General features: G+C 41.3%; 2 protein-coding genes and 2 pseudogenes across 5 annotated transcripts in view; 3 read left to right on the top strand and 1 right to left on the bottom strand.

The window, feature by feature from the left end:
- Positions 1-5,077, top strand: part of Atl1 (atlastin GTPase 1) — a 74,540-nt gene extending 69,463 nt beyond the window's left edge. For all 4 annotated transcript variants that reach the window (XM_048415448.3, XM_087911784.1, XM_048415447.3 and 1 more), the window contains one exon: positions 646-5,077. In XM_048415448.3, the coding sequence (XP_048271405.1) occupies positions 646-756 (111 nt within the window). In that variant the 3' untranslated portion in view covers positions 757-5,077. The remainder of the gene's footprint in view (positions 1-645) is intronic.
- On the bottom strand, positions 2,379-24,096 carry Sav1 (salvador family WW domain containing protein 1). Its single transcript, XM_087911786.1, has 5 exons — positions 23,695-24,096; positions 21,526-21,972; positions 12,154-12,424; positions 5,625-5,768; positions 2,379-3,619 (listed from the first exon to the last, which is right to left on the bottom strand). Exons 1-5 carry the CDS (start codon positions 23,786-23,788, stop codon positions 3,412-3,414), a joined length of 1,164 nt encoding a protein of 387 aa, XP_087767912.1. The 5' UTR covers positions 23,789-24,096; the 3' UTR covers positions 2,379-3,411.
- LOC125387883 (heterogeneous nuclear ribonucleoprotein R pseudogene) lies at positions 6,732-7,738 on the top strand (annotated as a pseudogene).
- On the top strand, positions 7,761-8,302 carry LOC146892380 (heterogeneous nuclear ribonucleoprotein R pseudogene; annotated as a pseudogene).
- Positions 24,097-24,406: the final 310 nt, after the last annotated feature.

The raw sequence follows: 24,406 nt of genomic DNA, 5'->3' as shown, positions 1-24,406 counted from the left end.
TTATTGGTCAGTGTGAGTGTTTCAGCTGCATGCAAGTCTGTATACAATGTGCATGCAGTAACTAGTGGAGGCCAGAAGAGGGCGTCACGTCCCTTGGGACTGGAGTTACAGGTAGTTGTGAACCACCATGCAGATTCTGGGAATTGAATCCAAGTCCTCTGGAAGATGAGCCAGTGCTCTAACCTGCTGAGCCATCTCTCCAGCCCTCCCTAGGTTTGTGTTTGATAGAGGATGATATAAAGAATATCAGTTCAGGATGAACTCAGAAGATGGCTCAGTGGGTAAACCATTTGCCACCCAAGGGTAAGAACCTGAGTTCAAGTCTCCAATAACCACTTTAAATGCCAGGTAGATGTGGTGGCCCACCTACAATCCCTATGCTTAGAAGGTAGAGATGGAATTTTCTGGGCAAGCTTACTGCTGAGAGACCCTGCCTCATATACAATGTGGAGAGCAATAGAGGAAGACCCCCAACAACTTCTGCCCTTCAGCCATACCTGTGTACATATATACATACACCATATACAAAAATGTCTTTAAAAATATGACTTCAGCATGCTGAATTTTATATAGTACTATAGGGGGAGCGGGGGAAAGTTATACCTGTGTGCTTACTGTTTTGTAACCCTGATTCTTACATCCCAGGCTCTCTACAAGCTCTATAGTGCAGCAGCAACCCACAGACACCTTTATCATCAAGCTTTTCCTGCACCAAAGTCAGAGCCCACTGAGCAACCGGAAAAGAAGAAAATCTAAGTCGATTTCAGTGCATGACCACTTGCCACTTAGCTATCAAAGTCTCTGTTTCCATGCAAACATTCAAAGTGCTTCCTTCTGAGCAGAGTGAAAGCAACACACCCGAGGACTCCAATGGTTCTTTACTCCAGTGACTGATAAGCAGATGTATGTATGCATGGTTATTTGTTAATATGTGCAGTTTCCTGATTTTTTTTTCTTAAAATATGCTGTTATCATTTCAGGTATTTGTAAATCTGAGGACAATAGATGTGTTTTGCTTGACTTTACTAAGTTCTACTCTGGGTTATAATTAAGTATTGTGTGATAGCACTCCAGGTTTGGATATGCTCATTTAATTTCTATAGAAAATTTTAGTTATTTTGCATAGCTATTTGTTAAAGTACAGCATAACTCAGCAGGCTTGATTTAATCTATATAATCTTATACATACCAGAGGCTCTTGAAATATATTTAAGAGCTTAAAAGTTGCTTTACCAAAAACTATACAGTTTCTTTTATATTTATGACTTAATATAGAATGTAAATCTCTTGATCAAAAATGCACAAAAATTGTTTTGTATGTGTTTGAGTTTCACTGCACTGTCTATTTTTTCATTTAGTACATCAGAAATGTATTCTTCATAGGTTTATTCTTTTAATATGTCAACTATTAAACTTTACTCTGGTTCCTAACAGTAAAACAAATGCTTACTGACTCTAGAACTATCTGGGGGTGCTGATGTGGCTTGAATTCAAGATTCATTTCCTTTAATTCAAGATTCATTTCCTTTAATTCAAGATTCATTTCCTTTCTGATACCACTTCATGAGAAGTGTAGGTGTTTAGGATGGCATGACCATACACTATTTCTAATACCATTTCCAACTTAAGAAACATGAGCTAATTGTGTTAGGTTCTTTCCGGTGACTTGGTTTAAAAAAAAAAAGTTTAATTTTATGGTTTTATATTTTTAGACACAGTTCTGCCTTGCAGCTCAGGCCAGCCTTTAACTGTGACCATCCTGCCTCCCTCCCCAAATCCAGAGCTTACCTGCACGTGCTGCTGTCTGCAGCCTCCTTCCAGTCATGTAAACCAGTGAGTCTGTAATTTAATTCTAATGACTGAAATCTGTATGGAGTTTTATTAAGTAAACCAAACCCCTTAGAAGAAAATAAAAAACGAGGTGGGAGGTGAGTCATGGTGGCACAGTCTTTGATCTCAACACATGAGAGGCAGAGGCAGGTGGATCTCTGTGAACTCGAGGCCAGCCTGGTCTACACCATGAGTTCCAGGACAGTCAGGAACACACAGAGAAACCCTGTCTTGAAAACAAAGAAACAAGGTGGGAGGGGAAAGTAGTAACGGGAGAAAGATAATGCTTCTCACCGATCTGGGAGTCCCCAAACAGGCATTAATTGTCAGTAGTGGTCAACAAAAACATCATAGAGACAGGAGAGACAGGCAGCTCATCAGCTTCGCATCAGTCTGGCCTTCAGCTCAGTAAACTCCCTTTCCCACCAGTCACACTTCAACTTCCCCTTCACCGTAAGGCTTCCTTGGCTGCTGGGCCTTCTGAACAGAAAAGCACCAAACATCGTACTGACTCTAAAACACCAAATTATGACTCAAGGATCAGACGGTTTCCACAAAAATATATTTAATAACTTGTTATATAAAATCAAACACAAAATTTTATCAATAATCCAAACTCACTTCTAACAAGGAGTACTTAAATTTAGGAAAACTAAACTAAAATATATACATATTCACAACACTTGTAAGCACAACTGAAGAGCTAGGAAACTCAGAATTCTAGATTTACAGCTGGAAGTTCCATAAATTTATAAGCCAAAGGCAAGAAAAATGAGGAAGAATGGCCTGTTTCTAAACCTTTATGACAAATACTTCTCTAAGATAGAAAAGACAATATAAAACTTACAAGTGACCAAGAGTTCTTACTGGATCCCTGATTGTCATTTTTGGCAACTTAGCCCAGCCTGGTGCAAGGCAGTGTGCTGTGTGTGGTCAGGAAGCCTGTGTTGTGTCTCACCGGAGCCTTGCTAACTGGAGTTCTGTGCTCTGGCTCAAGGGAAGGAAGCAGTATTAGTAACAGTTGCACACGCCTTCCCCACACAGGCTAAGGCTTTGTGTTTAATGTATTGCTGAAAGGCTCTATGGCCCGCTGCAAAGGTGCCCCTTACAGTAGGGAGGAGGGGGAGGAGATGACCACACACTTTGTATACAAGTCCATCACAATAAAGGTCCCAGCACACCCATGGGAATGGCCGATCCACCTTATTCCAGAAAGTACTTCACACCACAATTAAGTTCTCACCCTCTTCCCTTTTCTGCACAAGAAGGGTGTATTCCGCCAGCAGGAAGAACGACTGTTTGCCAGCACCTGGTTACGATGCTGCTCTCTTCCTGCACTCCTTCTCAAAACTGTCAAAGCAGCTTCTCAATAGACAGCATTGGAAGTGTATACCATATCAGCTCTTTAAATGATAAAACTGCTTTTTGGTTCAATAAAAGAGAAATTTTGGTAACAAAATATATGTAAAACTAGTATTTTCTAATTCCAAAGAGTGAGTTCCTTTATTAACTAAAGTACTTGTTTGCAGTCACTTATCTGGAAATATGTTAAAGCTCTTACAAAACTGGGATGTGATAAAGTTAACTTAGAAACTTCTTGCCATGCTGCTGGGCATACCACTGCTGTCTCTGCTTGCGGTTTTCCAACTCAGTGAGAAGAGCCTGTCTGTAGGCCTCGTACATCTTAACAATCTGCTCCAGTTCCTTCATGAAGAGTAACTTCAGCATTCCCTGGTATGTGTCCAGGTCAGCCAGCTGGAAGAGCTCCCACTTCAAAATGTGGTCATATCTGTCATAAAACAGGGTTCATAAAATACATAAATGTGCATTTACAACAATAAACTGGTACTTTTTATAGACAGTTGTATTATAAGTAAAACTTTTATTTAAAAAATACTTGAGTTAGTAAAACTTGCCATTCAGATACTTTCTTTCGTTTTGAGCCAGGGACCTACGCTGACCTTGACCTCCTGGGCTCAGGGTATCCTCTTGCCTCACCGTCCTCAGTGGCTGGGAATACAGGAGCGTGCTACTGCACGTGGCTCTAAATACACTCCTTTCCACTTCCCTCTCTTTTTAAAATTCATTTACATTTTCTGTGTACGAATGCTTTGCCTGCATGCATGTATGTGCGCTGTGTGCATACCTGGTACCCGAGAAAGCCGGAGAAGACATCAGATGCCCTGAACTGGAGTTTAGACAGTTTTTAAGTTACTATATGGTTCCTGAGAACTGAATCAGGATTCTCTGCAAAAGCAGTAAACACTCTTAACTGCCCTCTCTCCACCCAAAGTACATTTTTTTTTTAATTTGAGAACTTTTTTTAACTTGAGATTTACTTTTATGTGCATGGGTGTTTTGCCCACACGATGTGTCTGTGCACCATATGCATGCTTAGTGCCCACAAAAGCCAAAAAAGGGCACTGGATCCCCTGGAACTGGAATTTCAGACAGTGGAGAGTGGCTGTGTGGGTGTTGGGAACTGAACCTGGGGCCTTTGCAAGAGCAGCCCGTGGCCTTAACAGCTAAGCTCTCTCTCCAGCTCCAAATACACTATTATTTTTAAGGAAGGGGAAAAAGGTGTTAAATATTGCTTCAGGTTAAAGATTGCCCATCTATTTAAGAATCAATTTTAATATTAGACCTGGGCAACCATTAATATCAACTGCAGACTATAGTGGTTCTGTAATTTCCAAAATCCACATCCTATTACAGTTTTCAGAGTGAATGTCCATTCTTCGAGGAATGTAAACACAAAAAGTCATGTACCTATGTTACGAAGTCATATCTCAAAAGTCACTGCAGGGCAGACAAAAGCAAGCATTAATTACAAACTCTAGATTTATTTTCAATAATTACTTATATTATATCTAATGGGTACATTTGCCATTTTATTCCAAAAGGACTATCTATCTAATATAAAAATATATATGGCTTAAAAAAAAAAAGATACTGAGTAGCGACTGCAAGCAGCCGTCCTGGGTGGGCACCAGGACCAGCAGAGCCTCAGGACAGCTTCCTAGACCTCCCTTCCACTCTGGCACTGGACGGAAACTTAACTAATTTAGACGGATTTCTTTGCAAAAACCTGGATACTCTCTTTTCTGGGCAACCTAACTCCTCATGAACAGGAACTGAGTTGCACGAAGAAACAGTTAGCTCAAGCATTTCCCAGAACTGCTGCCATTCAGGTCGTTTAATTTACTTATGATATCCCTGAAATAAACTCAGAATTCCTAACAAAGAACTTAATCTCCAAGAGTGTTCTGCTTTGTTTCCTCAGTATGTCAAGCTCTTACCTTGGGTTTTTTTTTGGGGGTGGGGTGGGGGGAGGATATAAATACTACATCAACTTACATGTTAATCTTATAAAAATGTAACAGAAAACAACAATACTAAGCTTGCCCACATTAGCGTTCTGACGTATCCATCACTGGAGGTCTGCACACAAGGTGATGAGGATTCAGACATCTCTGAAGAATTCTGACTTCTAGTCAAAGAGTCAAACTTTGTAAGCTCCGATAGCCTTTCTTAAATGTTACATAAAAGTCCAATATTATAAGAAAAGCATGATACTTCTTTACCTTTTTTTTTTTCCAAGACAGGGTTTCTCTGTGTAGCCCTGGCTGTCTTAGAACTATGTAGACCCCACTGGCCCCAAACTCAGAGGTCCACCTGCCTCTGCCTCCCAAAAGCTGGGATTACAGGTCGGCACCACCACTGCCCAGCTAAGCATGGTACTTCTTAAGCCTGTTAAGAGACCCCAAAGATACTGGTGCTGTGTGCTCACTTACTTCACTGGAGCTCGGGCGTAAACCTGAAGCCAGTCAGGAATTTCTGCAGTATGGTAAGGATTTGCAGGGACCAGGAGGGACTGATTTCTTTCAGTTTGCTGTGGCTGGTATGTGATGGGAGGAGGCTGATCATACCGAGGGACACTGAGAAGAAAGAATTCACATTTATTAAAACAGAAGCCCTTCACCTAGGTCAGAAATTATGATGACTATACAACTTTTAAGGCTTTTTAATGTGCTTTTTGGCCAAACCAAAATCTTCCACCTAACAGAACTTTCTATAAGGGTATGAGTATTTTTTTTAACTATACCGTACGGACATATACTCCATCATCTTTTGGAAGCAGATATGCTGCTAGTAATAGATAAACACCCAAGTTAAGGTGGGTGGGGTGGATAGGGATGGGCTAGAGGCAGCTTCTATTGCAGCCTGCCTCAAACCCTGGGCCTGGTTCCCACCCAGGTGCCTTCTCTCCCTTACTTATTCCTCAGCCCCTCTGGTGCCTGGCCCTTTGGCACAGAGATCCTCCTTGCCCCCGCCCCCACCCGGCCACTCTCTGCATTCCCAACTCCAGCACTTCGGTTGGCAGTCAGGCCTGACCTACACACGAACGGGATATGTTGAGAACTAGGTTGCTCCTAAGGACGTGGGGTGGGTTGAGGGTCGGGTGCCAATCCCAGAGTTACCTGAGCCAAGAGACCAAGGTGCCAAGGTATGGGGATGCCTCCCACCCCATCCTCATCCTATATGCTTTGAGCTAAGATATGAAGGAATAACACTTAATAGCTAACCAGGCAGAATAGTTAAAAGAGGAAGAACCCATGAATACTTCCCAGTGTAGCTCACACAGAATACTACAAGACACTGATAGAGGCAGGCCTCCCACAGAAGGTGGCAGAAAGGCTTGATGAAATGTTTCAAACAGGGCTGGCAGCATATGTTGATCTTGATAAAAGTGCAACCAATGCTCCTGCAATTTAATGAAGAAGGCGTTGTCTACACTACAGTAGTCCGAGGATGCACTATCTCATGTTCAGGGGACAAAGATTTTCTGTGGCATAAGCCCAAACCAAAAGTCTTCTCTCACCATTTTATACAAGAGTGCATTTTTATGTGGAATTATGAAGACCTAAAGCAAAGAGAGAACCAGGACAAGGTGCAAGAGTCCACAAAGGAGTCCGATGAAGCAAAGGTCAAGGCCTTGCTTGAGAAGATGGTTTATACTCTGAATGTAAGCACAGGACAAAGGAAGTATGGTGGCCCCCCACCAGACAGTGTGTACTCAGGTGTGCAACATGGAATTGAAACAGAGGTCTTCATAGGTAAAATTCAAGAGACTTGTGTGTGGATGAGTTGGTATCCCTTTGTAAGAAAGCTGGTCCTACTGGGATCTATAGATCTATCTGGTTCTGTCTCATGATGGACCCACTCTGGTCAGGACAGAGGATATGCGTTTCTCACCTTCTGGGGAAAGAAGCTGCCCCAGCAGCAGTTAAACTGTGTGAGAGCTATGAAATTTGTCCTGGCAAACACCTGGGAGTGTGCATTTCTGTGGCAAACAACAGACTTTCCAAAGAATATGACTAAAGAAACCATTCTGGGAGAGTTTAGTAAAGTCACAGATTTTACAGAGGGTTTGGTGGACATTATTCTCTATCATCAACCTGATGACAAAAAAATGAAGATCACAAGTCAGCGCATAAGCCAGACAATGAGGATGAGTGGAAAAGTTAAACTATGGGGAGATGTAGTTAGCAATTTGTGGTGGTTTTCAATAGGTATGGCCTCCACAGACTTAGATTTGAGTGCTTGGTCCCACCAGGGAGTGGCACTATAGGAGATATGGCCTTGTTGGAGTAGGTGTGGCTTTGATGGAGGAAGTGTGTCACTAGGAGGACAAGCCCAGTGTCTCTCTTCCTCCTGCCTGCTGATCCAGATGTAGAACTCTCAGCTAGCTACCTCTCCAGCACCATGTCTGCGTCTGCCTGCCACCATGTTTCCCAACATGATAATGAACTAAACCTCGGGACTGTAAGACAGCCCCAATTAAATGTTTTTCTTTATAAGAGTGGCTGGGTAATATTCTCTTCACAGCAATAGGACATTGACTAAATCACAGCTGAATGGGCTGACCCTGTGAAGAACCAGATTCAAAAGTCATGGCTAATGTGAAGTTTTATTTGTGAAAACTTGGTTACTACAAAGATGGAAGAAATATTGGAAAAGTCATTTTCTGAGTTTGGAAAGCTGGAATGAAGAAGTCAAAGATTATGCATTTCTTCATTTTGAAAACAGAAGAGCTACTCTTGAGGTTATGATTGAAGTGAATGGAAAAGCAGCAGAAGGGGAAGGATTGAAACGTCTCAGCTAAGCCACCAGAGAAGAACAGGAAAGAGTGTCAAGCCGGCTAGGCCTCCAGAAGTGCTACATATGATGATTACTCCAAATAAGATGCTGAGGCCATGGTGAGGGGAGGGGCAGATATGACTGCCCTCCATATCTACCCTTTCATACTACTGCGATGATTACTGTGGTTATGATTATCACAGCTATCGTAGAGGATACAAAGATCCCTACTGCGGCTATGCTGATGATTATGCAGTGAGAGGAAGAGGAGGAGGGAGAGGGTAAGGTGTTACCCCACCACTAAGGAGGCCCGGGAGCACCATGTCTATGAGGTAGAACTAGCTATTCATGGGGAGTGGGTGTTGTGGAATATTATTTTAAGATGTGTTACATTTGTTTATGCTGTGGAATGCAAAGATATGCTGCATCTGTTTAACTCCGTGAAGCTGTGTTACTTTGCCTGTCTGAAACACCTGATTGGTCTAATAAAGAGCTGAACAGCCAATAGCAAGGCAGGAGAAAAGGACAGGCAGGGCTGGCAGGCAGAATAAATAGAAGGAGAGATCTGGGGAGAGAAGATAGAGAAGCAAGAAAAGGAGGAGAGGAGGACTTCAAGGGCCAGCTATTCAGCCAGCCATGGAGTAAGAAGTAAAAGAAATACAGAAATAGAGAAAAACAAAAGCCCAGAGGCAAAAGGTAGATGGAATAATCTACGTTAAGAAAGTTGGCCACAAAGAAGTCAACCTAAGGCTGGGCAGTTATAAGTAATATGTCTCTGTGTGATTATTTGGAAGCTGGATGGTGGGCCCCCAAAGAGTAAAAGAGTAAAAAACAAAAAAACAAAAAACAACAACAACAACAACAAGGGGGCATATTTATGACCACCAAGAGACTCAAGAAGTGGCAGAGGGGGTCGTGTGGAACAGCAGAGAGGCCACGGTCCTTGTGGGACCCGAGACTCTGAGGGGGCAATGTAGGAGGCAGGAAAAAAGGAGATGGATACAACCAGCCTGACTCCAGGTGTCCTCAGGCCAACAACCAACAGAACTGGTGCTCCTAACCTAGAGCTCAGCAGATCAGCAAGGTGCTAACTATTCTGTTAGCTATGGTAACAAAAATGACGACCAAGAATTTTATCAGGATATTTAGAGGCAACAGTGGAAGGAGACAAGTGAGAGCCCCAAAGGACACTGCAGGGTATGATTGGCTCTAGATCTACATTCTTCAAAACAAAACTGGCTTAACTGTTTCGTCTTGGAAGTAGTAGTTTGCTGCCAATTGTACTCAGGTGAAGAAATCATTATTGTGTACATACTCCAGGCCTTTTATTTTTTCTTCTTTCCATAAATGCTCTTGGACATTATTGGGCTCGCAGAGTTCACTTATTATGGGGTTATAATGCTTTTATTGTTCCAGGCTTCATTTTAGCTTCGATACAATCTTTAAATCAGAACCTTTGGTTTGGACAGTTTTATTTTCCTGGATTCGGAACAGATTTCATGAGTGTAGGAAGTATGCTGTAAATAAAGGTACAGCTAGTGCTCTGCCTTAGTAGTCTTAAGAAAGGAAATCGAACAGACTTAAGGCTTTCTGTATTGGAAATAAGCTATGTCTGTACAATTAGCATCCCTAGAGCAGGTCAACCATTTTTAAATTGTTACAATTTCAGACATTTTTGAAGTCTGCTCTACAAAATTTATTTGGCTTATATATCAAAGCCATGATAGTTTGTTCTTTGATGTGATTGTATTTCCAATTTCTTGTTCATGTGAAATTTTAATAAAACTCAAAAATCTAAAAAAACAAGTAACAACAACATAAACCAAGTTAAACCTTCCCTATTTCAAGACATTCCTTCTGGTTGTATTCATTCTTTTTAAGGACAGCTTCAAAGGTGAAAAAAGGCTAGTCTTAGTTTTAACCTTTATACAAGGCTTATATTATAGGCACAGATTTCTGCAAATAACTCGTTATTTGCCAACATATACATTGGGAAGGTCTATAACTTTTCTCAAAACAAAAGAGAATTGTTTTCTCTTTCCTGCTAACTGAAAAGGTGAGGTTGGGGTATATAGTGCAGCAGGACTGGGCACTGTGCCAGGTTAGGAAAGCAACTGTGAGTTGCCTAGAGCCTACTTTAAATCATAGAGAATTAAAAAGGATCATGTTTCAATTAGCACTAACAGCCTGTGTAAGCTGAGCGGGGAGGAACAGTTGTACAGGACTGAAGTTTGTTAAGGTGCAAAGTACTCAACACCTGCAGGCTACAGAGTGAATTCTGGGGCACCAGACTGAGCTACTTCAGGCAAGAAGACAAAACAAATGAATCTGCCTCTAAACATAAAAGATGTGAATATAAAAAAGGTCACTGCTTGCTTAACTGGCATTAAAATAAGGTCTAGATTATGCTATGGTTAACGGTCCATTTATTTTAAGATTATTTATATTCATGTCTGTGTGTGTGTGTGCGCGCACACACACATACAGGAGTGGAGTGCCTGTGGAGGCCTGAAGTGGGTGTCAGATACCCTGGAGCTAGAGTTACAGGCCACCATACAGACCCCTGACAGCGGCTCTGGGAACCAAACTCAGGACCTCTGAAAAAGCAAGTGTTCATGATGACTGAGTCATTGCTCCAACTCTATCATTTTAAAGATAACATGAAAATTGCAGTAATTATATCTTCAACATTTTTAATAAGTGGGTCCAAAGGGAAATGGTAATTGATACCATATGCTTTGAAATCAAATATGCCTATGTTTTGAGATAAGATCTCAATATACAGCCCTATCTAGAACTCTCTATGTAGACCACGCTGGCCTTAACTCCCAAGTACTAAGACTGAAGGTGTAAGTGACCGTGCCCAGCCTGTGTTTTTAATCATCTACAAGTTGTATGAAATGTGGGAGAACTGCCTTACTGTACTTTACTTCTACCTCCTGATTTGTAAAAGTGGACAATAAATTCTTATCACAGATGACTTTTCCCAAGAGCTAATGGACTGATGTCTGAGTTGCAGGTTCTGTATAAAGACTGTCATATGATCCAACTGATATTATTGCTACTCTGAACTCTGAGTGCTGACTTTCTGAGAGGACAATCGTTTGGAAAACTTTACAAACCATCAACATGTTACAATAATATCGGGTGCAAGAAAGAGGGTGGCCTTTTCAATCTGGCTGGAAGACTGCTGCTGTGGGACAGCAGACCACACCCACGGGCTCAGTTCTTCAACAACTTCATGAAGCCACTCAATAAAGCTGGCTACATGCTACCAAATGTAAATCATTGGAAAAAACACTTTCAAGGTTGAGTCACTAAATATAAAAATGTAAAATCTTTAAAGCAACACACTGATGTTAATCCTGTTTGGAATTAGCCTTGGTAACTCTAAAATGTATTCTCATGAATTTAATGTTTCTTAAAATTATGATCCATCATAACCAACAAATTGCACTAGGTCAGATGACCCTAGGTAGTATCTATCAATGTGCTTATGGCATTTTACCACTAGTACTCAGTTCTTGCAGCTTAAACATGATTAATGTGAAATATTTGTTTCTTCACTATTAAGTTAATACAGTTTTATATGTATTTTGAAGTACAGTGTCTATTTTTCACTCACAGCAATCTCAACTGGATTAACCAAGTTTCAACTGCTCAATAGCCACACATGACAAGTGGCTACTATACTAGATAACACAAGGCTTAAAGTATCATTCAGAACAGCCCAAGAATTGCTGGTTGTATGTACTAAGAAACTAGACTGTTCCATTCCAACATGAAATTGTGTCAGAAGTTGACTAAAAACAAGAAGATGATGTCAAAGTTTTGAAGTATATTCTGACTTACTAGGAGGTGGGTCTACCTGATGGGAATTTAAGATGAACAAACAGATGATTATTAACTTTAATTTCTGGGTATCTACAACAAAAGACTTCTGGCATCTCTTCTAGTTGGAATCTGATCACAAAGACATTTGTTTCAGGTTTCTCAGAGAGAAAATATTTTTAAAATTTAATTATTAAAATCATTCATTACTAAAATATTCCTAGGATAAATATCAATTCGAGAAATAACTATTTAAAATCTCAAGCTTCAAGATGCTTATCTCTTCATAGACCAAAATCTAATACAGGATGCTCTCCAAACAGAAAGTCGGAAATGAAGCAGCTACTTTACCTGGGGGCACAGGGGTGCCTGTATTGAGCCCTTTTATTTGTGTGATCCACATAATAGGTTCCAAATTCTGATGACTCGACGCGTTCCCATCCAGGAGGAAGCCCTTCTCGTTCAAGAGGATGACTCCAGTGAGTTGTGTTTGTATTGTGATCTATGTAGTACTTTCTCCCTCTCATTGTCCAGTCCACAGACCAGCCAGGGGGAAGGGGGAAATCTTCAGATCCATGGTTAGTTAAATTCCCTAAAGATGTAGCAGCAACTCTCCCAATACCTGAAGAGAAAAGAAAATGGAACAAGTTTTCAATTATCTGTTAAAAATTATGATTATCTCAGTATAAAATTTTCACAGCATTAGTCATTACTGTTAAATTAGCAGGAGAAAGTAGAACTGGATTTTGAAATGAATACAAGTTTTGGTTTGTTTGAATCTTCTGTCACCAGGGCACAGGAATACTTAAATATTTACACAACTAAAGGAAAAGTAAAGACAGAAAAAAAATCTCAATCAAGATTTAAGATCTGACATTTCATCTAAAAAATAAAAGGAAAGAAAAAAATAAGCTTGTAAACCCATTCTCAGATTTTTAATTTTTAATCTAGCTATGCCCTAGAATTATTAAGTAAGATTATCAAGGCAAGTCATACAGTCAACATGCCTGACCACAACTAGAATAGGAGTTAATGAAATACAATACTTATAATGGCTCTTAAAAATCAAAAAGTCAAGTTTCCACTTAAGTGATGTGTTTTTAAAATATATACCAGATATTTTATATCTTTGGCTAAGCAAAATGTTTAACTTTAGGGAATGGCAATACACTTATTTTTCAGCTCCTCTGAAATTATACTGACAATATGCTGAAGAGTCAGAATCCCCTGCTCAGATTAGAAGAACAGTGTTTCTTTCAATCATTTTAGTATCTGTGTAAACAGCAACAACAAAAAATAATTTAGAAGAAATAATAAAATTAAGGTATACTTCTATTTAAACTCTGAAATTCTAAAGGATGCGATATAAATTTATAAATAAATATTGGTTATTGGCAGGCATTTTAAAAACTGTATTCACTTAACAGATAACATAGTGGTAAATGCAGAAGGTTAGTCACTGCAGCATAGTCTATAGAAGGCTAAAAATGAGCCAACATTGACAAAGTAGATGATTATACTACTGGATGCATAGGTCAGAGCAGAGTGCTGGGCTGCACAGCCACACATGAAGATACTCTCTACTTCTTCTACCCTGAGAGATTAAGAGTAGAAAGACAGTCAGGCATGGTGACTCTTGCCAATAATCCCAGCACTAGGGAGAAGAAAGAATGCCACAGGTTTGAGATAAACCTAGGCTGCACAAGGAGCTCTAGGCCAGCTTGGACTAGAGAGAGAGAGACCCTGTCTTCCACTTCTCTATCCTCCCCAAACAAAGAAGTGAAAAAGTGCAGGCAATATGCTTCCTTTTTATAGTCATACTTAAACCAATAATGGGCCCCACCGTCCCAGGCTCCTGGTATTCACCTGTCCTTGTGAGCAATAGTTTATGGCAGAAAGGGTGGTACATGACTTGTGATACTAAGATACAAAAGACCATACAGCTTCTGTCCCTGCCAAGCTCATGTGCTTCCCCTTGGACCACTTGGGAAAACCAGCTGCTTTAATGTCATAAATAGTGCATTAATGAGGAACTGAGGCCTCCAGCTAAAATTAAAGCCTCTTTTTACCAGCTTCAGGAGTAGTCTCTAAACTATGTATCTAAGGACATGGTAGTTATAGCCCCGATGAAGCCCTACAACTTCATGAGCGGCCCCGAGTCAGAAGCACACAGCTGAGCTGCAGCTGACATCCAACCCACCTAAACTCAAATGTTTGTTGTTACTGAGTTTAGAGTAAAACATACCAAAAAAAAATCAATAGAGATGAGAAAAAATAAGTATATGCACACATACATGTATTTATACCTATTTTCATAAAATATTAAAATGTAACACTACAACAGAAATGAAACTGGTTATTTCTAGAAGGAAGGATAATGATAGGAATGATTTTGTACCCCTGGATGGCCTAAACTATACAAACCAGACTGGCCTCAAACTCAGAGAATTGCCTGCCCCTGTCTGCAGAGTTCTGGGATTAAAGGTGGACAAATGAGTTGCATTTGAATTGTCATTGTAACAAACTATTTTCAGTATGAAAAAATATCTGCAAGCATGGCAACACAATGTGAATATATAAAATATAGTATCACACAGCAACACTCAACATGCTTAAAGATGGTGAATTTTATGTTTCATATGTTCTACAATGAATTTTTTAAAGCAAAAAGTAAATATCTAGGATCTTCACTTAAATCACCAATAGTGTAATGTAGGGGAATATTATCCTCAGGTGTGTGACCTTAGTTTACACTGCGTTTGTTTAACTCTGAAGCTGTGCTACTGTGCCTGTCTAAAACACCTGGTGGTCTAATAAAGAGATGAATGGCCAATAGCGAGGTAGGAGAAAGGATAGGCAGGGCTGGCAGGCACAGAGTACACAGAGAAGGAGAAATCTAGGAGAAGAAAGAGGAGCAAGAGAACAAGGAGAGAAGGAAACTAGGGCTAACCAGCCACCCAGCCACCCAGCCAGTCACAGAGTAAGAAAGATAAAAGCCCTGAGGCAAAAGGTAGTGGGGATAATTTAAGAATAGGTGGCTAGAAACAAGCCAAGTTAAGGCCAGGCAGTCATAACTAAGAATAAGCCTTCCTGTGTGATTTGAGAGATGGGTGGCAGGCCCCTCAAAAAGCCAAAAGAGTAAAACATTATACAACAGTACAAATTGATGAAACTGTTTCTAGAACAAATACCCAAATGTCTTTCCTAGATTTGTACACTGAGAATTCTGGAAGCAATAATCCATCCAGTACCAGCAAATCCCAATACTATGAAGCTAATCCCTAAGAAAAGGAACAAGAGTCCCTTGAGGGCTCATTGAATCAATGAGATTCAATTCAGATTGTAAGTCTGAAACATCCAACCACTCTAGCACATTAGAAGACCAATGGAGACTAATCTCATGGGATGAGTGTCTACCTGGAGCAGTTCAAACAAGAGAACTGCCCACTATAGCAATATAGTAACTAAAATCTACAAGTTCATGATGAAAAAACAACTTCTCCCAAGTCTGGGGGCAGCAATCACGTGTGCTTAACATTCTGAAGTCTCAGAACTATTAAAAAGTAAAATATGGAAGTCATCTCAAAAATTTCTAATATTCAAAGTTGGAACAACTTAGACAACAAATGACTCAAAATCACATTGCAACCCAAATTATAAAATAAACACATATAGGTATGACATAAACTACAAAATGAGAAAAGAGGAGAGAAAACTTACTTAATGGAAAAATTCACATGTGAGGATACTTACAGAAGAACTGCACAGATTACATATCCCCACCCCAACAGGGAAAGCGCAATATACTTGCCCTCTTCAAAGTGCATTAGTGTTAGCAACCCCCATCCAAAAAGAAAAAAAAAAGAAAAAAGAAAGAAGGGGGTAAAAGAGTAAAGTACAGTGGAGAAATCCTCCATAGGAATAGCACAAGGATATTGTGTACCTCTTTACACACTAGATTTTTTTTTCTTTCTCCATGTCTCTTCCCTTCTCTCCTTCATCCTCTACCTCTCAAAGTCAGTAAAATAAGCTCAATCTAATCAGGAGAAAAATATCCAATAAAAGTCATATTGAGAGGCTCTATAAAATGTCTAACATGAACGCAACAACACCATCAGGACCACAGAAAATAAAATAACTGAGAAAGTGGCAGAGGCCACAGAAGGCTACAGAGACATGAATGTATATTGGAACAGGAGATGGATATTAATAAAAAACCTAGTTAAACCTTGGAACAAATCTTGAAATTAAAAGAGTTATCTATTAGGTCATGAAGATGCCCCGTTAAAAAAAAAATCATTACTTATCTTTGGAAGTGGCTGGGGTACCACTTCATTACTCTGAAAAATCGTAAATAAAAGATCTAGTGTTTACCCCATCTTTCCTACATGAATAACCATCAAAGTACTTATAAAAGAAAACTCTTTTAGAACTCCAACTAATAAATCGGAAGAAATGATACTGTTTGTACAAAAAGGATCACTAATGACTTCCAAAACCAACAGGTAAGTTTGGTGGAGTCCAGGGTGAGTAAACCAGGCTGACAGGGAGACCATGGCCTAACTTAACATCACAAAGAGAGAAACCAGTCCTAACACATGGATGATGCACACAATACCACATCCATGAGGAACACCAGCAAAAAGATTCATTATCATTCCACATGAAGGAAAAAAGGTTCCAGAGTTATTTTACCAAACACCACAGTGTAGGAGCAAATGATGAACATTACTAACCATATCATCTTAACAACAAAATATCAATTATACTCTTCAAAGAAAAACAAGCAAGCCACCAATTTTAATCAGTATGGAAAAAAGAGCTTCAGCTTCTGAGCTACAACTTTAAAAAAAAAAATCAGCCTTTCATAATTTAAATTAGTGTCAGAAAATAGTAACTGACATTTATTCGTAAATAAACAGCTTCTATTTGTATGGCTGCACTGTACAAATATAAATAAACTAAATATAAATAAACTAAGCATTCACAAGCTAAGGACAAGAGTTTCCAGGAAGGATCAACCCATACTCTGTCTTTACAAAGCTTCACTGGGTATGCCTTCAAAAACCTTACCAACCAGGAAGCTGCCTAAGACTTAACATGTGCAAATCTTAAAAATTCTGGTTTCCAAATTCAGTACCTAAAGATAGTAAAATGGATTCTGGAATGCTGAGTTCCATAAGTACCACAGTAACAGATACCAAATACCACATTCTGTGTCATATTAGGATGCTGAGAAATTGAACTAAGACAATTGCTGCTTCTCTTGCTTGACAAAGATAAAGCTGTATCAGCTTCCACAAGGTGATTCTAGTTAACAAATGCTTGCACATTTACTTGAATACAAATTTAGTACTTTTAAATAAACTCTGATAATAAACTTTCAGTTTAATTTCTTATAATTTTTATTTCTTTAGTGATCTTTAAAACCTTATAAAAACAGGTTTAGAACAAACTAATCAATTCAGCTAGACTGGCCAGTCAGCAAGGTTCAGAGATCCACTGGTCTCTGGGGGTAAAAGTACTTCCTACTAAGCCCTAAGTTTGATTCTCAGGACCCACAAGGTGGAAGGAGAGAACCAATTCCTGCAAGTTTGTACACAGACGTATACGTGTACACACACACACACACAAACACGCTGTGCTGGCTAGTTTTATGTCAACTTGACACAAGCTAGAGTCATCAGAAAGGAGGGAGTCTCAGTTGGGAAAATGCCTCTCTATAAGAGGCGGCTGTCTGCAAGCCTGTAGGGCATTTTCTTAGTGATTGATGGGGGAGGTCTCAGCCCATTATGGGTGGTGTCTTCCCTGGGCTGGTGGTCCTGAGTTCTATAAGAAAGCAAGCTGAGCCAGACATGCAGCACTCTTCCATGGCCTCTACCTCAGCTCCCCCTCCACGTTTCTGTCCTTTGAGTTCCTGCTCTCACTTCCTTTGACGATGATATAAAATTGTAAGCCAAATAAACCTTTCCTCCCTAGGTTGCTTTGATCATGGTATTTTATCATATCAACAGTAACCCAAACTAAGACAGATGTAATTTTAAAAATTAGCCACTTGGTGTTTACACACCTTTAATCCCAGCACTCGGGAGGCCAGCCTGGTCTACATACCGAGTTCGAGTTCCAGAGCAGCCAGAACTACACACAGAAAATCCCTGTCTCGAAAAACAAAAACAAACAAAAAAAAAGACATTTTTTTTTAAACACAAGAGACTCAGAATGGAAGGAAGTCTACTTACAGTAAAAGCAAATGTTGGTTAAAACCTAAAATCAAATCTTACTTTTTAATTATTTTTCAACAGTGTTTTTCTGTGTAACCCTGGCTGTCCTGAAACTCATTCTGCAGACCAGGTTGTCCTCAAACTCACAGAGATCTGCCTCCCAAATGCTGGGATGAAAGGTCCACACCACCACACCCAGTTACTTTTAAGATAATATTCTATTTGGAAAAATGCCCAATTAACTTGTACTTTCTTTGTATGTGTATTGCATATATAGTGCACATACAATACTGTGGTTGTGTATACATGCACACAGGTACACGTTCATGTTGTGAGGCTTAGATCAGGGGCCTTTTCTTCACTTGCTCTCTAAATTTATTTTTGGAGACAGTGTCTCTCAGTGAATCTGAAGCTCATGGTTTCAGCTAGGCTGGTTGGCCAATGAGCTTCAGGGATCCATGTATCTCTGCCTCAACCCCACTGCTGGGTTACAGGAGCAGGCCACCATTCCTGGCAAGCCTCTAGTGATGGGACTCAGGTCCTCATGCTTGCTCAGCTGACAGTGTAGGGACTGAGATATCTCCCAGACCTTGTACTTTCTGTGATTGGGAAATTGTTTTAAAATCTGCCTTCATCACAAAAAACATGTATGACTGTTCCATTTCCTCAATGATACTTTACAAATCAGAATTTTAAAGTGAGATTTCAACTTGGTATTTCATTTCTCCATATTTAAAAGACAGAAAGTTAGCCGGGCAGTGGTAGCATACACCTTCAATCCCAGCACTCGGGAAGCAGAGGCAGGTGGATCTCTGTGAGGACAGCCTAGCCTACACAGTAAGTTCCAGGACAGGCTCCAAAGTTGCACAGAGAAACCCTGTCTCAAAAAACCAACTAACCAAATAAACAAGAAAATAAGATATAGAAAGCCTGGATAAAACAATTGCAGGTAGAGTTTCCCTTATCCAGATGCTTGTGACAATGGAGTTCTGGATTTTGGAATTGGTGTAGTATAATATCCTGGACAGAGCCCCATGTCTGAACATCAATTTCATGTAGTTTTTCTCTTATAAAAGCAGTCTGAAGATAATTTCACATAGTATTTTCTGTGCAGCTGTCATTTTGGCAATGAACTATGAGGGCTTACTCCTGTAATCCCAGCACTAGGAAGCCAGAGGCAGGAAGATCATTCAAACTAACAAGTTTGAAGCTAGTTTGGGCTACATAGTAAATTCCAGACTAGCCTAGGCTATACAGTGAGACTGTGTCTTAAAACACCCACATGAACGCACACGCAAAACTATTTTTAAAAAAAACTGCCTCAGTATAGTGTCATGTTCATGCTCAAAAACCTTTGACTTTTGGAGCGCTTCACAGGCCAGATCTCTGGAACTGGACAATCCACCCGTCTGAGCTATCACTGATGCTGCCATACACATGGGAAAGTGAGTGCAAAGAACTCAACAAAGCAGCTATTCCCATGTTTCTCAACCTTTGAGGTGAAATAACCCTTTCACAGCAATCACCTAGGACCATCAAAAACATACGTATTTATATTACGATTTATTACAGCAGCAAAATTACAGCTATGAAGAGGCAAAGAAGTACTTTATGGTTGGGGTCGCCACAACATGAGAACTGCATTACAAAGGTCGCAGCATTGGGAAGGTTGAGAAATGCAGGTCCACACTAACAATAAACACAGCTGTTACTTCTGCTCTCCTTCAGCTGGCAAACTCTGTCATCAGTCTCCAGATCTGAAACCTCGGAGCTCGCTTCATTTCCTTTATTAGCACATCCTGTGTACCAGCGTGCTTTGCTAACCATATCTGACTCTTCTTTTTCCCCCATCTCTCCAGCTCTATTAGGGCCCCTGTTCTATGAATTTGGTGTGTCCTACTTTTCCTTTGTCCCTTCCAATGTCTGAAGTAGGGTCTCGTTAATTTGTTTTAAAATATTGGCCACTGGGGACTAGAGAGATAGCTCAGAGGTTAACGGCACTAGCTGGTCTTGCAGAAGATTTGGGTTCTGTTCCCAAGTCCCACATGGCAGCTGACAACCACTTCTAGGGGATCTGATGCTCTTTTAGATCTTGAGGGCAGTGAACCACTTGCATGCCTAGTGCCTGCAGGACAGAAGAAGGTATCAAATCCCCCCAACTAGAGCTAAAGGATTGTGAGCTGCCATGTGGGTACCAGCAAATGAATCCAGTCCTCTGAAGAGCGGCCAGTACTTCTAACCACCGAGCCACCTCCCCAGACATTTGACCTTGAAATGTGTATGATTTCTTTGTTTCAAGTCTCAGCTTTCTGTTGGGCCACGAATCTCCATTTCCCTCTTACATCATATTTCTTAAAATACGTAAGAATATAGTCTCCTAAATGTAAACACACCCTATTCTGTTTGCAATGGGTAGTCTCAATTTTCCACCTAACATGTCTTTCTTCTACCCTGTTAATGTCAAGTTCAAGCTCAAAGGCTACTTCAAATTCTATCTGCTCCTTGGAGCGTATATTCCTGCAAGTATTCCAGTTATACCATCTTTCTTCTGACTGCCCAGTAATACAAAGTATAGCCACTAATTGTTCCAGGACTATTGTGTATGTATATGCTGGTTTTGTCTCCCTAAATAAGGTATCCCAAGAAGATCAAGAAAATGCTAGACACATAATTAATATTAAATGAAGATAATTTTCCTATGGCCAAAACAGTTATATTCCAAATTGTTGAGTCAGTTTATTAGAAGTGTGGCTGTTAAAAAGCCAATCAGTCTCACACATTTATCTTTATCCTGCCAAATTTAGAGCCTACAATTTACTAGGTGGGAAAAGTTTTCTTTGTAGCTTGCACCACTTCATCTACAGTAACTGAGCACTCTAGGAATCAAGCGAAGCTGCCACATCCCTCAACTCCTGGAGGAGCACCTACAGGTCAGAAGGGAAACCAAGTGCAGCTCTGCATCACAGTCAGTATTTCCCGCCTGTTAAAAACGGCATGTTTTACACATAATTAGCCATTTGGTGAGCCTTCTGATCAACCTGAGAAACAGTTATTGACTACAAAATCAGGTTTGGAGAAAAAGTGCTAGATCACAAAGCATGCAATTGCCCACAATGTATACCTAGCACAGTCGATTCAACCTCCCTTTTCCTTTCCGAGGTTTAAGACCAATTCACCTACAGACTTCCCTTTCTCATTCTACCAAATCTAAATCTAATTTCAATTTAACTAGAGACATTAAGTTTTTCATGTATTTAAGCCCAAGTGTTAACAGACAAGATGGTCTTGAGATAAGCACCAAGTTTAATATGATGGCACAGTAAACAGATACAGAATTCTGCCATTCATTGTAGGTTAAAAATCACTAGCAAGCAAGCAGAAGCAAGAATGGCAAAATGGAATTTTTTTTTTTTTGCTTTCCAAGAAAATCCATGGACGATCACCTTTTAAATTAAAATATCAGTAAGTATAAACCAATGTGTTATTTATGATGTCGGGTTACCTGAAGTGTGCCTCCCCTGATTCAGTGGCATTCTTTGGAAGAGATCATGGTTGCAGTCATAGTATCTGTAGTCTTCTGGGGCACGGTCTCCAAGTGGCCGCCTTCTCTGACTATCAAAAAAGTTATCTGAATAAAAGTATCTGGAACCAGAGTCTCCATTTTCAACAGCAAAATTAACTTCTGTTAAAAATGACTGTGATGATCCGTACTCGCGCGGAACATCTGCCAGGCTCCTGACAAGGTACGAGGAAGGGGCAGACAGTCTGTTGCTTTCTCTCCTCAGTACTTCGTGAGGTGTCCTTTGAATTGGAGTTCTCAGAAAACTCTGGTTTCTTGAAACTACTCCATCTCCAGAAGCTGAGAAAGCATTAGAGCTTGAATCTGGAAGACAGATGTCAGTCCGTCTGGGGATTGTTGGACCATGTCGGATGAACGAAGGCATGAGATCTGCAATCAAACGAAGAATATCACCATTTCAGTAAATAAGCACTCTTCTTTATTTGTTTATATCAAAATAACAAGGTCTTCAGAAAACAAAATTTAAAGACAATACGTGTACTATTTTCCCTAGCAAATAAATTTATAATCTGCATGAATGTGCTATGTATAGCTCAGCTATTGCCATACATAATATGAGACAATGTCAGTAAGGCTGAAAATTATCTAACAAATCAATGCAGTCACCAGCATCACGTATGACTACAGTTTGGTTTTCATCTGATTTTAGTATGGCCAAGAATCTTTCCTCATGAAAACAAAGTTTCATTACAATAAAAAAAAATGCTTCTCCAAAACAAAGCAGTTTTCTTTTAAAAGATTTTTAAATTAATAGTTCTGTCTTTCTGTTCTCAGAATTACCCAGTTCTATGTACAATTATCGAAATTAGAAAGCATAACTGTTCAGTGTGGAAACTGCAAAATAACATCATCAGATTCCAGAGATGCACATAAATGTTCAATCTACTGAAAACAGTAAGCCTGGAACCATGGCTCCTTTAACAACAGAGAACTCAAAACAAGACAATGGATTGCTGAAAACAGAATTAGCAATTGAACAGCTCAGATTTTCTTAAATAGAAAGCAAATGCCTTAACAACAGGAGAAAACCTGGATATGGAGCACATTTTCTGAATTCATTAAGTAAACGATACTGGAAGGTGCCAGAGGCTAACACTAGATTATCCTAACATTGGAATAATTAACAGTCGACGTCAGAAACTGTATCAAGTATTCACTGAAAGATTCAAAAAATCAACATGTTGCATGATTTCAAGAAATGTTTAATAAACTTTATTTGTAGCAAAAAGCAAGCTAAAAAGAAAAACAAGTGATTACAAATAAAGTTTCAAGTTACTGACATACCCACCCGACCAACTTTGTCATCCAACACTACAATTAGTATCATAACCTGGAAGGCTCCACACATGGTCACAATGAAAAAATAATGCTGTCCACCCCTTCCTCCGAGATCTTGGGCAAATACTACGAAGAGCTTTCCCAATTACAATATGAGGTAATGCTTAATTTAAGTCACAGGGTTACTACCAGCTTCCAAGAAGGAAACGTACGTTACTAACACAAGGGGCCCAGCTCCTAGAATGAGGAGAACCAAAGGATTGGCTCCTTCTCTTCTAACTTCCGAATCCACACAAATCTAAAAAAAAAAAAAAAAAACCAAAACCCAAGACGTGCAAGTTGAAAAATTCAAAAGTCAACTACTGGAAACGGAGAAAAGCTAGAGAAACAGACGGAACATACCCTAGAAAGAGGAGGGAAGAAAGTTAGTAACCTGCCTGCTAGGGCAGAAATTATTCTGAGTACTTTGCTTTATCGGAATTTTAGGAGCAAAACCTACTCCGAACACTTCAGTGGCGGGGCTGCTCTGAGACAGAAGGCGGCTCTGGACAGCGGCTATAAGTCTGTGTCCCGCCGAAGGGCAAAGGAGACCAGCCTGGAGTGTGGGCTACTTAGGGCGCGGGCGACTGTCACCACAATGGTCGCAGACCCCGGGCACGCCCCGACCTACCCAGCGGACAAGCACCCCGGCCGGCCGGAGCACTTTATTTTCCTCCAACAGCAGGCACAGCCATGCATTCCCTAGAGTCCGTCTTCCAGCACCACCCGGGGCTTCGCCGGGTCCCCCGCCCGTCACCGCCCCGCGACACTCACTCCGCAGCAGGGGCGACGTCTCCTTCTTCACGTACTTGCCCTGCACCTCGGCCGGCTTGGACACCTCGTTTTTGGTTTTCTTGCGGGACAGCATCCTCGCCGACGACGCCCGCCCCGCCGCCGCCGCTGCCCCAGCAGCCTCGCTAGGGCCGCGCGCCCGCCGCCCGCCGCCGCCTCCCGGGCCGGCGCCGCCTCCGCCTCGGCTCTCCGCCGCCCGCGCCCGCCCGCAAGCTCCGCCGCATGTTGGCGGCGCTCAGCGCGCCCGCCGCCGCTCACTCGCAGGGCAGCTCCTCCCGGGAAGTCAACCGGCTCCGCGACACCGCCGGGGGCCGCCCGCCAGGACCATGGTCCGCCCGCCGCCGGGAGCCGCTACCGCTGCGGCCGCCGCCTACGTCCGGTAAACTTTCCCCGCGCCGCTGGGAATGCCGGGAAAGCCGACGCCGCGCCAGCCGCCCCTCCCCCGCCGGGCGCGGACGCGGCTGCGTGCGGGGACTCGAGGCGGGCGGCTAACGGGCTGGGGCTGGCGACCACGGCGGCCTCAGCGCGGCTGCGCGGGGCGGCTCCCGCCGCTCAGGAGCCCGAGTCCAGCGCGGTCGGGACCCGCTGGGCCGCGCAGCTGCGGTCGCCCTGACCTGACGGTTCCCTACGTCCTGGGCGCCAAGGGAAGGCGGCCCTCGAGTGTCCCGGGCTGGTGGGGACGCGGACACACGAC

This window comes from Myodes glareolus, chromosome 11 (genome assembly GCF_982192425.1).
Source record: "Myodes glareolus chromosome 11, mMyoGla1.1, whole genome shotgun sequence".
NCBI classification, from domain to species: domain Eukaryota; kingdom Metazoa; phylum Chordata; class Mammalia; order Rodentia; family Cricetidae; genus Myodes; species Myodes glareolus.
Note: the sequence above shows the minus strand (reverse complement) of the source record. Positions and strands in the feature narration are given on the sequence as shown.

Excerpts from the sequence above, each read along its gene's own strand:
- Sav1 (XM_087911786.1), bottom strand. The coding sequence starts at position 23,788 with ATGCTGTCCCGCAAGAAAACCAAAAACGAGGTGTCCAAGCCGGCCGAG. Across the intron at positions 21,973-23,694 it reads GACGTCGCCCCTGCTGCGGA|ATCTCATGCCTTCGTTCATC; the intron begins GTGAGTGTCGCG and ends GTTTGATTGCAG. Across the intron at positions 12,425-21,525 it reads TCAGGGGAGGCACACTTCAG|GTATTGGGAGAGTTGCTGCT; the intron begins GTAACCCGACAT and ends TTTTCTCTTCAG.